Here is a 14283-nt window from a genome sequence, read left to right as displayed (position 1 = left end):
CATACATATCACACATAACTTATCCTGATTGATTGTTGGAGGGTATCACGATAATGGGAATGAACATGTGCATATGTTTTATCCACACAGTCCATCCACATGTGCCTTTAGGTGACATTCGAGTTGCATGTGGGCAGGTGACACAATCTGGTACGTTAATTACAATTCTATAGTGCACTTTTATACAAGCTTCAATTAATATATTGTATTTTCGAAAGAAAGAATTTGATCCCAAATGTCGGATTGAAATGTCAAAATGCCATCGTATTTCTAGACATGTAATCATTGTGAACTAGCAGTGGAATGGATCATTATTTCTACGAAAAGCTGGCCACAAGGAGAATTGAAACTGGGCTGGTGTAAACAAGTTCCAAGCCCAAGCCAACTCAGCCCACCAGCTAAAAAATTGGGCTCCACATGATCTGGGTCACATATCAAAGTTAGGGTGGGATGATCCAAGATTCATCCGAAACTCGTTCTAGTCTCAATATGGGCCCGAATCAATCCACCACAATTTCTACAAAAGCGCTCAGGTTTTCAGGAGACAGGAAAACGCGAGGCCAAGGGACGCAGCACAACACTGAAGAAAAAAAAGCTATCTCTCACTCTCTCATATCCGCATCTCCTTCCATTTGTAGCCTATATATATATATATATCCTCCAGTCGTCTCTGTCTCTCTGAAATCCAAACCGTGAAAGAAAGAGAAACCCGACCGGGCATTTTCTCCAAATGCCTTGAAACCCTAATCCCAAAATCCCTTATCCCTTTCATTTCCGCCCTTCTATATACAAGGGAAGACAGGAAAATAACTAGCCCTCAAAGGCAAGTAGCAGCATCCGACCGGGCCTCCTTCCAACGCAAACGGCTTTCTTCTTTTCTAGGGTTCCTCGATCTAAGACCGCCCGATCTGAAATGGATTCACGTGATTCGCCGTCGTCGGCAGCAGGGGCCGGAACGACTAGAGATGAAGAAGACGGCCATCTCTCCGTCACAGCAGCACTTGCTAAGGATGCGGCGCTCCTCTTTCAGTCCCGGCGTTACACTGAATGTCTTGATGTATTGCATCAGCTGTTGCAGAAGAAAGAAGACGATCTGAAGGCATGCCACCTTTTCCTTTTCCCTTATTCTTTCTTTTTCACATCTGATGTCTTACAAGTGGATGAATGCGAAAAGAATGTCAATTTTTTTTTTTTTTTTGGAGTTCTTGCTGTGGAGAATTTTGATCGGATCGTGCTCTGTTGTGGAACATATTACAGCCTGCGTAAATACAGAAAATGAAAAAAAAAGAAAAAGGAAAAAAAGGCAAAAGAAGGATTTCGAAAATCTCCCTTCATTAAAGACAAAACCGGCTACTCCTTACCAAAATCAGTGGATTCGAGCAACAATTTGGGGCCGAAATTGGTGATGGAAACTCGGTTGGGCGGGAATTGGAAAATAAGAAAAAAATCCTCCCAAAATCATTTTTTTCTTTGATTTAAGGGATTTTTCCCAAAAATACCTTGCAATTGTCAGATTTCCCAAAGAAGACCTTCAGCTTTCGCTGGAGACTGATATTTTTTCAGATCTGAGAAAGGAGAGGGAAACCGGGAGACGTCTCTGCCTTTATTTTGAGAAAGGAGATGGAAATTGGGAGTTGTATCTTTCCTTATTTGAGTGCCTCAATGCATGCACTGTATATCCACGCTGTCCATCTGTTTTACCAGCTTATTTTAGAGTGTGGTCCCAAAAATGAAGAAAATACAATTTTCAAGTGGACCACACCACAGGAAACATTGGTCGCGGAACACCCACCTTTAAAAACTTCCTGGGGTTCACCATAATGTTTGTTGACCGTCCGACCTGTTGATAAGGTTAAACAAGCCTGGATGGAAGGAAAAAAAATCAGCTTGATCCAAAACTTTTGTGGCTTACAAAAGGTTTTTAATGGTCAATAACAATTGTTTTTGGTGGTGTGGTTCATCTGGAATTTTTATCTGCTTCATTTTAGGGACCATGCCCTAAAATAAACTGAAAAAATAGATGGACGTTGTGGATATACAATTCATGCATTGAGGTGGGCCAAATGGTCAGGGTCCCACCCACATAGCTGGTTCTAAGTCCTTGCCAAGTCACCCTCCTTATTTTGAGGGACATGACTTAGCTGCCAACCCAAACTAGCGATGTGGGTGGGACCTATTTTGGAAAATTTCTTGGTTAGCAATCCAAACTAATTCCCTGTTTCCACTCCAATTGTTGCTACAATTGCAATACATGCACTCTGTTTTTGTTTGACTAATTTTAAATAGGTTAGATTTTAAAGCACCAATCTATAAATCTAGCTTTGCGTTTACGCCCTTCCTTGTCATGCCAATCAAAACTATGCCACTACAAACAACATGCAATGTTGGGTAGGCATTAAATGATTTATTCAGATCATATGGTTTGATGTTGGAGGCCTGTATACAAACTATATAGAATACTAGTACGCATCGATCTATAAAAAGCATCAACCGGTTGGCATATAAAGTATTCTAGTGAATTTGGATTCTCAAATGTATTAAATAGTGGTATATATCAGCTGCTTCCCTAATATGAGTGTTATATACCCTAATATGAGTGTTATATACAACCATATTTCAATTGTATTCACTATGATTCTATAGAAAGGCCTACATGGTGTATTTAGTGATTTAGTAGGATTTGGTCTCTCTAAATTGCAGGGAACTTTTCTTTTTGGATGTCAAATTTGTGATGGAGCTCTCGTCGCTAATGAATGCATTGACTCTCAACGTAGGGTCGACAAAATAGGTGTCATCTGCAAGTTTGATATGTAGAAGTGTATAACTTTGTAAATTGGGAAATCCTCCTATACATGATGCAGGACGGGTTTTTGGATTAATGTTGCGACAATGGATACTAGAGTGCATTGTGTAATTTGTGTTATTCCATTATGATTAAATGGTTTTTGTAAAGGCTTCTTTAGGGGATTGCTGTTATTCCATCAGGAAAGGACACCTGTTATCACTGTTTGTTTTTGTGGCGGTTGTTGAAACTATTAGCATGATGATTTCAAGAGCTCTAACAATGTTGGTTTATTCATTGGATTCAAGGTGAGTAGAGATAGCATCCAAGACAGATGATAAGCTCTTGTTTACTGACATAAGAGCGATCACCATCCAAATTTAAGGAGGGTGGTTAGATGTTTTGAAATTGTATCTAACGTAAATGTTAACTCGTTGAAAAATGACATGTCGGTGCTTGTCTTTTGGAAGAGAGAATGCGTGCATTGGCTAGGGTCTTCGGTTGCAAGGTCGGAGGTCTTCCTGCAACTAGGGGTTCAAATACGTCAGGTTGGGTTGAGGGAGGCCCTGGAGCTGACCCATTTAAGAATTGGATCGGAATTTTGGACTTAGACCCAAACCATTAAAATTCAGGTTGGGTTGTGTCAGGTCGAAGTAAAAAATAGCCGACCCATCAATGTAATGGGTCAGTAAGAGGATCTAGAACCAACCCGGTTATCACATGGGTAGTGTTTGGGTCAGGTTTAGGTTAGGCTTGGGTTGACTAGAGAATTACAATTTAGTTCTCACACAAATAATGTTACATGCCCTGCAATTCGTGGTGGCTAACAATTTTGATTTGAGAAAAAAAGGCCAACGGTCCAAATTGAATAGGTTAAATCAAATGGTTAGGGTAGTTCAATTAGTATGATTTTTGGTATCTTCTCCATCGTGTGTGTTCCAGATAGTCACAAAGTAGTGGATGGGTAACTATGTTCTAGAAAAAGGTGCTGAACTATTGATAGAGTCTAACCCATATGAAAAGAAAACCCATTAACTACTTTCTCTTCTGTCTGGGTTAGTTTTCGGTTTGTGTTGGCTCCATTTTAGTATGACTCAAATTAGACCCAATTAAAAACTGGGCCTATGTCGGGTCGGGTTGGGTTGGGTTGATTTTGAGACAACCTAGACCTGACCCATTTAGTAATTTGGGTCAAAGTTTTGAACCCATGTCCACTCCATGGGTCTAAATTTGGGACCCAGACCCACTAGTTTTCGGGATGGGTCTAATGATCCATCATCAGGTTGGGCCAACCCATTTGCACCCTTATATGCAACTTATCTTAGCTTGCGTCTTTTCATTGGCAAGGCCACAAAACTGCTTGTAGTGGGAAGGAAGTTATATGCATGGAATGATACATACTTAGCGTTGGGGGCCACATCACATTAATTAAAGCTGGAAAGGAAGTTATCGACATGGAATGATAAAACCTTATCATTGGGGTCTGCAACACCTCAATTAAAGATTCTCTATCAAACATGATAGTGTATTACATGCCTCTCTGCTAAACACCCTGCTAGTGTTATTCATTGTATGCAAAGGATATGGGTGGGCTTTCTATTAGAAGGCAATCAAAAGTTTCACCTAGTTTTGGGGGGGGGGGGGGGGGTATGGGTATAAAAGATTTGAGAGTGATGAATTGCTAAGTAAATGGCTTTTGAGGTTTGGATTAGAAGAGGGAAGCTTATGGAAAAATATTATGGTTAGTCAATGTGGTAGTCAAGAAGGAGGTGGTTCATATGATCATATCTTATCACAAGGCTTCATGAATGTGGAAAGGCATGTTGAGAGGATCTCGTATATTACAGGCCACAGCTCTCCTTTTAGATTCTGGGAAAACATTTGTTGTAAGGATAAACCTCTATGTCAAGAATTCCTTATACCACACGATATTTCGGTTTCTCAGGGGGCTATTGTTTCTTTAATTTTCAATTGTGGGGTGTGTGGCTATCTAGAGTTCCTATTTACGTAGAGACCTTATAGATGGTGATTGAAATTTGATCCTTGAGGGCTATTTTTAGTGGGGTCAGTTTACTGTCATCAAGAAGCAGCATTTGCTTAGTTTGGTGCTAAACGGCCCCACCAAGGGTCGTATCTTTTGGGTGGCTCGTGAATTGTGATAAAAAAACACGCTCCTAACCATCATCCACCTTTGCAACATAATTAGGATTCTCGCAAATGAATGCGTCATGTGCCTTGAAGTGGAGTTCTTCATTAATGCGGGGGCATTTTCATACCGGGCTCGAGTGAGGTGGCCTGTGAGATGCAGGGGCACACTCGGGGTGGGTAGCCTATGTGAGGTAGGTGGCTCGTGAGATGCGGGCCCCACACGTGTGACTCAGGTGGCTCGTATGAGGCGGTACCCATGTGATTTGGGGCCCACGAGGGAGGTTCGACAGAGAGCCTAACCCATGAGACGTGGGCCTTGGGCAATGAGATAAAGGGATTAATTCGCCATACTCTAATAGTTTGAGCTTTTAGAGCAAGTGGTTAATTGTCCTACATCAAAATGATATCAGAGCGGGAGGTCTCGTGTTCGAGACTCCTCACCGGGGGTGATTAATGTAGGGGCATTTTCACACCGGGCTCGAGTGGGGTAGCCTGTGAGATGCAGGGGCACACTCGGGGTGGGCGGCCTGTGTGAGGCAGGTGGGTCGTGAGATGCCGGCCCCACCCGTGTGACTCGGGTGGCTCGTGTGAGGCGGTACCCATGTGATTTGGGGCCCACGAGGGGGGTTCGACAGAGAGCCTAACTCATGAGACGTGGGGCCTGGGCAATGAGATAAACATATTAATTCGTCATACTCTAACAATTCGAGCTTTTAGAGCAAGTGGTTAATTGTCCTAAATCATTCATCAATCTATTCATCCATTCTCTTTTGCTTGAGAAGTGTTGAGGACTTCAATATCAGTATTTGCATAGACTGTGCCAGTTTCAACTGATGCCCTCTTCCTTGCTTGCAGTGGGTGTATGGAGGGCAAAATGATAAGTGTTCTTTGGGGTTTATCCTCTCCACTGGTGTTGTGGTTTTTATGGAAGGAAAGGAATGATAGATCCTTCAATAATCAAACAGAATCAGTGGAAGTGGTCTTTCACAGGGTTAAAGGCTGGCTCATGTTTTGTGCTATGGGCTTAAATCAGTTTAAACGTTGTGAAAGGGAGGATTTTTCGAGTCCTGGGATTTTCTTATTTTTTATTTTTTCTTACTGAAATTGTCCAGAGTGTACACAATGATTAATAGAATATTCACTGTTACCATTTAAAATACAAAATTTATGAATTCTATGACAAAGTTGAGACAGTTTAGGAGAACTACTTATGTTAGCCAATAGGCTTTTAAAATGGGTTTTCTCCAAATTTAGTCGGAGATTTCATACACTCTGCAAAACCAAGGTTCTTACTTATGGGCATGATACTCTTATTGGTGATTTGAGAACAGTTTACCGGAAATTTTTCTTTAGCATTAGTTGCTTCTAGCATGTGTTGCTTCGATCTTCTTTAGCATGGTTTGGCTTTATGAATCCTATTTAAATCATGATTGCTTGGTGGTTGACGACTGGCTGCCTACTTGATGTAAATCCTCCTCTTGTACTTGGGCTGGAGACCAATTCTTAGGATCTCACGGTTGCACCGATCCTAGCTGTTCTGTCTCCATTATTAAATGAATGGATGGACAATTTCTCAAAGAAGAAAATTTCTAATTCATCCTATGGGAGAACACAATTTTGCTTCTTGTTTTTTTAATACTGTTGATGGTCTGAGGAACACTAGAGAATGTAATCGAACACTTTTCGTCTGAGTAGGTTTGGCTTTTGTTCTATCCGATAATAGAAGTTTCTTTGTCGTTTGAATGTAGTTGCCCCTTCTGTGCCGACATGTGCTAATGGACTGGTCAATACCACCGCAAAAGAGGGGAGTGGCTAGAGGGTGCTTGCTATTGGCTCATCTGTTCGTCTTGTTGATTTTTAGCCTGTTGTTCGTATTCTAATAAATTTAAGTTACTGTTCAGAAAAAAATGGGAGAAAAAAGTGATGATTTCCTTGTTTAATCATGATGGTTTATGTAGGGTACTTAAAGAGGTCCCTGCACATGAATTTAATTGTCCAAGTTATATTACGAGTTAGGAATTATGCCTCTGCAACAATTACTTACTGCATGCTGAAAAAAAAAATCCCGTGTGGTTGTGTCCGCGAAAAATTCATTTTGAAAAGTAAAAAGGGTCGTCTCTATGAAATTTTATGTTGTTTATAAGTTCTGGCTAGCATGCAAGTCAATGCTTATGCTGATTCATTGGATATGTCATAGCTCTCACTTCTCCTCTGCATTGTTCAACTTCTATGAAATTTCATGTTGTTTAAACTTCTGGTTATCCTGTGAGTCCATGCTTGTGTTGATTTACTGGATAAGTCGTAGCTCTCACCACTTCTCTTCTGCATATTTCAACTTATTTTGTTTTAGAGGAAAAACACTTTTTTATTTTATTTATAATTTTCTTATCGATGTCTGTGGCAGGTACTTCATAATATTGCTGTCGTGGAGTACTACTGTGATGGTTGTTCTGATCCTAAGAAGTTGCTCGAAGTGCTAAATATGGTTAGAGTAAGTTACAAATCTGTTGCTCTTGTCTCATAACACCATTTTATGTTCCCTTGCACAATGCTTCATCATATTCATCGATTTCAGTGTTCTAATGAAACATCAAAGATTATTTTTCTGAAGGTTGCATTATGCCCTCGCACATTGCACAAACTCTCCAAAGAGCTTTGCAATCTTTGACAAAAGTTAAGAGGTGTCTTGGTTGGTTGTAGAGCTTCCTTGGAGTGACTTTGCTCAAATTTTCACATTTTTTTTATCATTGGTCCATGTCATCAAATCTAACTTTTGTATCAACTTAGAGGTGGTTATATGATTGGTCAGATAGGATTCCTGATAGAGGGGTCATGCAGTTCTCTATATATGATCTGCCTTGTAATGAGGGCAATTATAAGTAGCTCTCTAATGAAAATGCATATAAGGAATGAAAATTAAAGAGAGACATACGGGGTGAAATGAAGAACCTTTTCTTTATTGATCAAAATATGTATATGCTGACTGCCAAAAGTTTAATTTTTTTCCTTGATCAATTAGTGTGTAATAAAATAGAAGGAATTTTTTTTTTTTTAAAAAAAAAACCTAAAGATGAGAATTGAGAACCCAGCTGAAGATAATTCGTTACTCATATGGAAAGTACAGTTAGGTTATCAGTTTTCAGTGAAGCTGCAGCTTGCTCAAAAATTTTATTTACTTGATTAGCCTCCTTATGATATGAGAGATCTTCCCTGTGGTCAGAGAGGAATGAACTTGCTCGAATTCCGTTGTCTGAAATTTGGAGTATATTGTTTGGTGAAAGGTTTATCTGTACCACATGCACTGTAACACTATGCATGTAGTTGACAAATGTAAAGCAACTGCCACTGTGTCCACTAAAACCCTTTATTCATTTAGGTGACTTGAACTTATTAAGCATATAGCTAGCATTTAGTTCGAGTACAGATGAAACTTTTTTGTTGAGTATGAATAAGCCCTGCAGAGGTAGTAGAACCTAGTGAATTGGGCGTACTTCTCTGTTTGATGTGTTTTTGCTACTTGTTTGGCTCATGTTTTGATAGCCAAGCAAGAGAGTCTAACTCCAGTCACTCTATTAATCCATTCATCGAGTGGTAGCGGTACTAGTTGTGTGGAATGATACCACAGAGCTGGTGGTTGAGTCCCCGGCTAAATGGTCTTGCTTAAGCCCCATTTATTTTCTGAACGGAACGCAATTATGTAAACTGAACGAGTTGACTGGGCATATTCACGGAATCAAAACCTGCTGAAACTGTAAGAGGCAGTCGTTCCAAAAATTTCTAAATGTGAGTTTCTTAAGTTTTGTTAGTGCAGTTCGAGGTCACTAAAATTTTTTATCCCTCTCTACTTCATTATTCTTGTGGGTATACTCTTGTCCGTTTCTTATGATTCGGGTGTCGAGATCTCATTGACTCGATAATTGGGTTACACCATTTTGGTGTCAGAGCGGGTGATCATTTGGGGAACTGCCGACATAATCTCCTAATGGCTTTGAAGGTGGCGACATGAGAAGAGTTCCTAAAAGTAATTCAATCGATCCATGTACTCACTGAGCAGGTAGATCAACTCACACATGTGATAGGCAATCTTACTAATCAAGTGAGAGAGCTCCGACATGAAGGCAATCCAGAGGCTGAAGTTGGAGCATGTGAACGCATAGAGAAAGGCCTCCACCAGTGTCCTAATCAACAACAAGAGGTCCCAACTTATCAAAATACTAATGATTGGATTCTTGGAATGTGACAACGAACCTGAAATTGAAATAGAAATTCCGGAAATGATGAAGAGATCCATAGAGTCAAAAGAAAAGTTGACATCTGAAGTGATCGATACATAAACATTAACACTGGACCTATACTCAATTCAGAAATAGATCTATTGCTGGGTCCATTGATAGTGACAGTCGCATTGATAAATATAAAAATAAGTCTCAAGACTCAAATTGAAGCACCTTTGCAAAAGATTGTAGAATAAAAAATGGGACAAATGTTTTAGGATCCACAAAGAACTTTAAAGTTACAACAAACAAGTTGGCACCCGCAAAAGCGCAGGGGAAGAGAAATATGGTGCTCAAAGATGCATATCTAAATAAAGATGCAAATCTTTATTATTTATGAGGGTTTGTAAGACAATAAAATCATTTCTTCCTCTCTACTCCATTTTGTTGTTGGTGTAGTACTCTTCTCCATTTCTTGCAATCTGGGTGTCAAGATCTCATTGACTTGATAATCGGGTTGCACCACGACTGCACCTCAAAACTGAGTGTTTATCTTAGTTCCATGAACCTTCAACCTAGGTGCTGATCCCACTTTGAATTGCACTTCGAGCTCGCGCACCTGTTCTCGCGTCTTTGCTATTTGCACTTGCTAAAATTTAGTTCCATGAACCTTCAACCTAGGTGCTGATCCCACTTTGAATTGCACTTTGAGCTCGCGCACCTGTTCTTGTGTCTTTGCTATTTGCACTTGCTAAATTTTGAAACAGAGGTTTCCCAGCTCCTGCAGCCAAATTTGTTTCCACTTACCTTCATGCTTTGTGTAACTATAGTTTTGATTCTTAGGTACAACCCTAAGAACCTCGAGAAGAAGCCTGATCCTTGTCTACAAAGCCCAGTCTTCAGTCACAGTTGCTTTTTTTTTTGGTCCCTTCCGACCCATATGCCACTGAATGTTACTAGTTCCCCACTGAAAATGATAAAACTCCAAGTGCCACTTGAACAAGGTTACCTCTACTACCACCAAATATCAACTTCAATAACCCCTTGGTGTGGTGGCAGTCATGGTATAGAAAAATGGCTACATAACGGTAACAGAACTTAACTGTCATGCATTACAGGGCCGAAACAGCTGTTACAGGAAAAAATTGCCCGTAATGCCTGTAGCGGTCCATAATGCTCGTAACAATCTCGAAACTGGTTTTTCCAAAAATATAAAAAAAGGCCGTAACAGCCTGCATCATAATGGTAACAGCAGTGGCTGTTATGGCCAACGTTACGGTTATGGAACACCTTGCCATTGAGAAGGGAAAATTTGATGTGCTGATTATGGAAATGCATCTTGTAAGTCGTAACTACAGTTGTCATCTCAGAATAAACCTATGTTGAGTCCCTTACTCCTTGATGCGTATAGAACAATGGAAAAGAAGACACCCCTGTTTCCCTTACTCCTAGATGCCTATAGAACAATGGAAAAGAAGACACCCCTGTTTCCCTTACTCCTAGATGCCTATAGAACAGTGGAAAAGAAGATACCCGTGTTTTAATCTGTTGCTTCCATGCATTTTTGCTGTTAGATTAAAGCTTTACATGATTTATTTGTGAGACGTGTATATTCTGGTTTCATTTGTTTATTATTTCCTTTTTGACCTTCCCTCTAATGGGTGTTCTCAGAAGAGAAGCAAAGACCCTGCTCGTGCATCAGGAGAACAGGCGGAGGTTGCTAGCAACCTTGGTAGCAGTGTTATCTCAGGATCTAAAGGTGGTGCTAGCACTGGACATCAATTTTCCACAGGAAATGCTACATATACAGATGAATTTGATACAACTGTAGCCAGGCTAAACACTGTATGTTCTCATGACCTCAGAAATTAGTTGAGCATTTATTCCAAGCTTTCTTCCTTTCCTTAATTTTAAGGGACTTTTATGTTGTTCTAATTCACTTGTTAATGATGTGACATTCATTATGCCTTTCTTATACAGGCAGTTGTCTTGTTTGAACTCCATGAATACGAGAATGCACTGTCTACTCTGGAACCATTGTACCAAAACATTGAACCCATTGACGAGGTATATCATTTTTTATTGACTACTTAGGCCCTGTTTGGTAGATGCCTATAAATTACTTCATCTCATTTTAGTTCGCAGTAATTATGTATTAGAGATTAAGATTTCTAATGCATAATTACTATTAATGTGAACCCATTATGTCTTAGAAATCAAGACCTCTAATTCAAAATCACTGTCAACTAAAATGAATGAAATCATTTTTAGGCATCTACCAAATCGATGCCTTGATTGTTTTGAAGGTTGTAAGCTGTTTTCAACTAATATTCATTTCTTTTGCAGACAATAGCCCTTCATATATGCCTTCTCCTATTGGATGTTGCATTAGCCTCCCATGATGCATCCAAAGCTGCGGTAAGTTCTAATCCGAAATCTATGTATATTTTTTCAGCCTCAGCAAATGTTTATATTCTACCATGAAGCTTTGCTATGAAAAATGCACTAGTTATAATAGATGCACGTTGAGAAGTTGATAAATCTGCAGTCAAACTACTAAAAAATGTCAAATTGATTCTATAATCTTATTATGATTTTGTAGGAGCAAAATTATTATTCTGATTCAGACTACCTGTAAGCTTCTAATCTCTAATTGTACATCAGCTTATGGGTATAAGTATGGACAGTTAGGGATATTTATGCAGTCTATTACTGTTCTAGTTCCATATTATTTTTTCCTTGCCAGTATCTGGCTGGTGAGCCTTTCCTACCATCTTGTGGAATGCGTGGTACCATGGTTTAAAAGATGTCCTATATGACTTGGTTTTGTCCGAGTCGTATCAGTTTTGTCATTCACTTGGATGAGACGGTGGCCTGAAATGTAAAAGATCTCTCATTCGGTCCAACTTATCCCCAAGTCACACCAATTTGTAATCGATTTGCACTGAGTTGTGATGAGTCACACCATGCAACTTCTTTGATAAGTATGTAAAATGTAGGGTTTCCCCCCCTCAAAGCCCATCTTCCTCACTGTTTTTTCATTTACAAGTCTTGGGAGGAGAGAATAGATTTTGGGTTGTATGTTGCCGTCCACTTTGTAAAGTATGGTTGTTGCCCTTTGTTGTGTGAATGTTGGTTTTAAATATATTATTATTTTATGTTAAAAAAATATAATTATTTTCTATTATTACTTTAAAATATATTTATCTTTTAATATTTTCTTGTTTTGCTTCCCCTACTTGCCCCAATTCGGACTGGTCAGTTTCAGTCCTGGAAAGTCAGGGGCTGAAACTGGTATTCTCAACCATGCTTGGTACACTTTGTGATGCAAGTTAGTCCTAATTGCGAGTTTATAAACCCATTTCGGACTGGTCAGTTTCAGTCCTGGAAAGTTAGGGACCGAAACTGGTATTCTCAACCATGCTTGGTGCACATTGTGAGTTGGTCCTGTCTCCTAGTCGTGAGTTTATAAAGCATGAAAAAAGTGAGGGCTGTTTGACATTGAAATAGTTGCCCTTTCCTTTTTCTTTGTTTGCTTGCTTAAGGGTATGTGTGTGAAGTAGCTCACATATGAAGGCATTTTGGGTATTTCCCATAGCGTTATTATTTTTCCCTCTCTGTTAAAGCTCTCCTCTTGGATGTGTGCCACTATCTTCTTGGTTATTGGAAATAAAAGATGCTATTTTCTTTGAATTTTTTTTTCTTGTGTGCTTGGTAGAAGAAGCAAGGGTGTGTGCAAATGATTTCTTGTAGTCAACTAGAGGGGTAATAGGGTTCATCCCATACCCATATGTAAGCAAGCCAGTTGCACTAGTTTGTACCAAAGCAAGTTCCATCCTTGGGAACTTGGGAGTTTCTTTCCTCTTCTAAAAAAGAAGAAGAAGAAGAATTCTAAAAAAAGAAGAAGAAGAAGAAAAAAGAATAAAACAAAAGAAAGAGGAAGAAAGGCTTCAAACCCTAGTGTTACCCTCCTATACCCTAAACCCTAGCAACCATACCCATCAGAACCCTAGTTCCATTTTTTTTTTCCTTCTCCAATCATATCCATCCACCTTTTCTCACCCCCAAAACCCTATTCATGAAATAAAAGCCCTTAAATACAATGTTGTCAAATCGCATATGCGATTGCGTGCAGCCGCATATCTCATATGTGACTACACACACACACACACACACACACATACAGCCGCATATCTCGTATGTGACTACACACACACACACACATGCACACACACATATATATATTCAAAACATTATAAAAAATGAAAAATAAGGGAAAAATTTTAAAAATGTAAAACATAATAAAAAAAATTTAGGAAAAACTTCCCCAAGTGATTAGATAACATATTTACTTATTTCAGGTTCATTTGAGAGAAATAAAATCAACTAGACAATGAAGTACACCAACAATCTGTTTAACAAAACAATCAACAAACTATTTAATGTACAAATACAATTCATAAGCTATTTAATTATGAAGCACTTCTAACATAAAAATTTCACTGATAATAGAACTTTTAAGTTTCAATTTACAACTTAGTACTTGCAACTTACAACTTAATGTACAAATACAATACTTACAAAGTAATGAATCATTAAAAATAAACATACTAATAGATTACCACTATATACATTTATCTAGTTGCCATTGTTGCATCTGACCATCGTCATCATTAGAGTCGTTTCCTTCTTCGACTGATCTTTGTCTTCTTCTGTTTCCTCATCATCCGTATGCACTAGCACTTCATCGACATTCAATGGTTGATCTTGAATATCTCCTTTTTCTACTTCCTCAATCTTGTCTACCCCCCTCTGAGTGGAAGTACCTTCTTCAAGTGTCGATTCAAATGTGGCATCATTGACTTGGGCTCATGTTAACTCCTCGGAAGCAAAGACCGAGTCTTTTGTCTCTACGAGCCACTTATTATCTGCATCCAAATCATCTAGGTTGATAGGATCATAGAAATTAGGCTTTTCTTGCCTAGCCTGGAATCGTTCTTGCAACTTCTAGTTATATTGGACGAAGACCAAGTAGTTAAGCTTCTTTTATTCAAGATGATACCTTCTTTTGGTGTGAATTTGCATTAGCTTAGTTTTAACTTTGAACTCCCCACTCTAAAATTTTCCATGGAGTTGTAA

General features: G+C 39.1%; 1 protein-coding gene across 3 annotated transcripts in view; it reads left to right on the top strand.

The window, feature by feature from the left end:
* Positions 1-515: 515 nt before the first annotated feature.
* Positions 516-14283, top strand: part of LOC131250930 (uncharacterized) — a 30586-nt gene continuing 16818 nt past the window's right edge. Inside the window, exons 1-5 of one of the 3 annotated variants that reach the window (XM_058251330.1) lie at positions 516-1099; positions 7335-7421; positions 10816-10989; positions 11125-11211; positions 11491-11562. In XM_058251330.1, the coding sequence (XP_058107313.1) occupies positions 914-1099; positions 7335-7421; positions 10816-10989; positions 11125-11211; positions 11491-11562 (606 nt within the window). In that variant the 5' untranslated portion in view covers positions 516-913. The remainder of the gene's footprint in view (positions 1100-7334; positions 7422-10815; positions 10990-11124; positions 11212-11490; positions 11563-14283) is intronic. The other 2 variants (XM_058251329.1, XM_058251328.1) reach the window with 2 other exon arrangements.

Source organism: Magnolia sinica, chromosome 7, assembly GCF_029962835.1.
Source record: "Magnolia sinica isolate HGM2019 chromosome 7, MsV1, whole genome shotgun sequence".
NCBI classification, from domain to species: domain Eukaryota; kingdom Viridiplantae; phylum Streptophyta; class Magnoliopsida; order Magnoliales; family Magnoliaceae; genus Magnolia; species Magnolia sinica.
The sequence above is the reverse complement of the archived record's forward strand: the minus strand, read 5'-3'. Positions and strand labels throughout refer to the sequence as shown.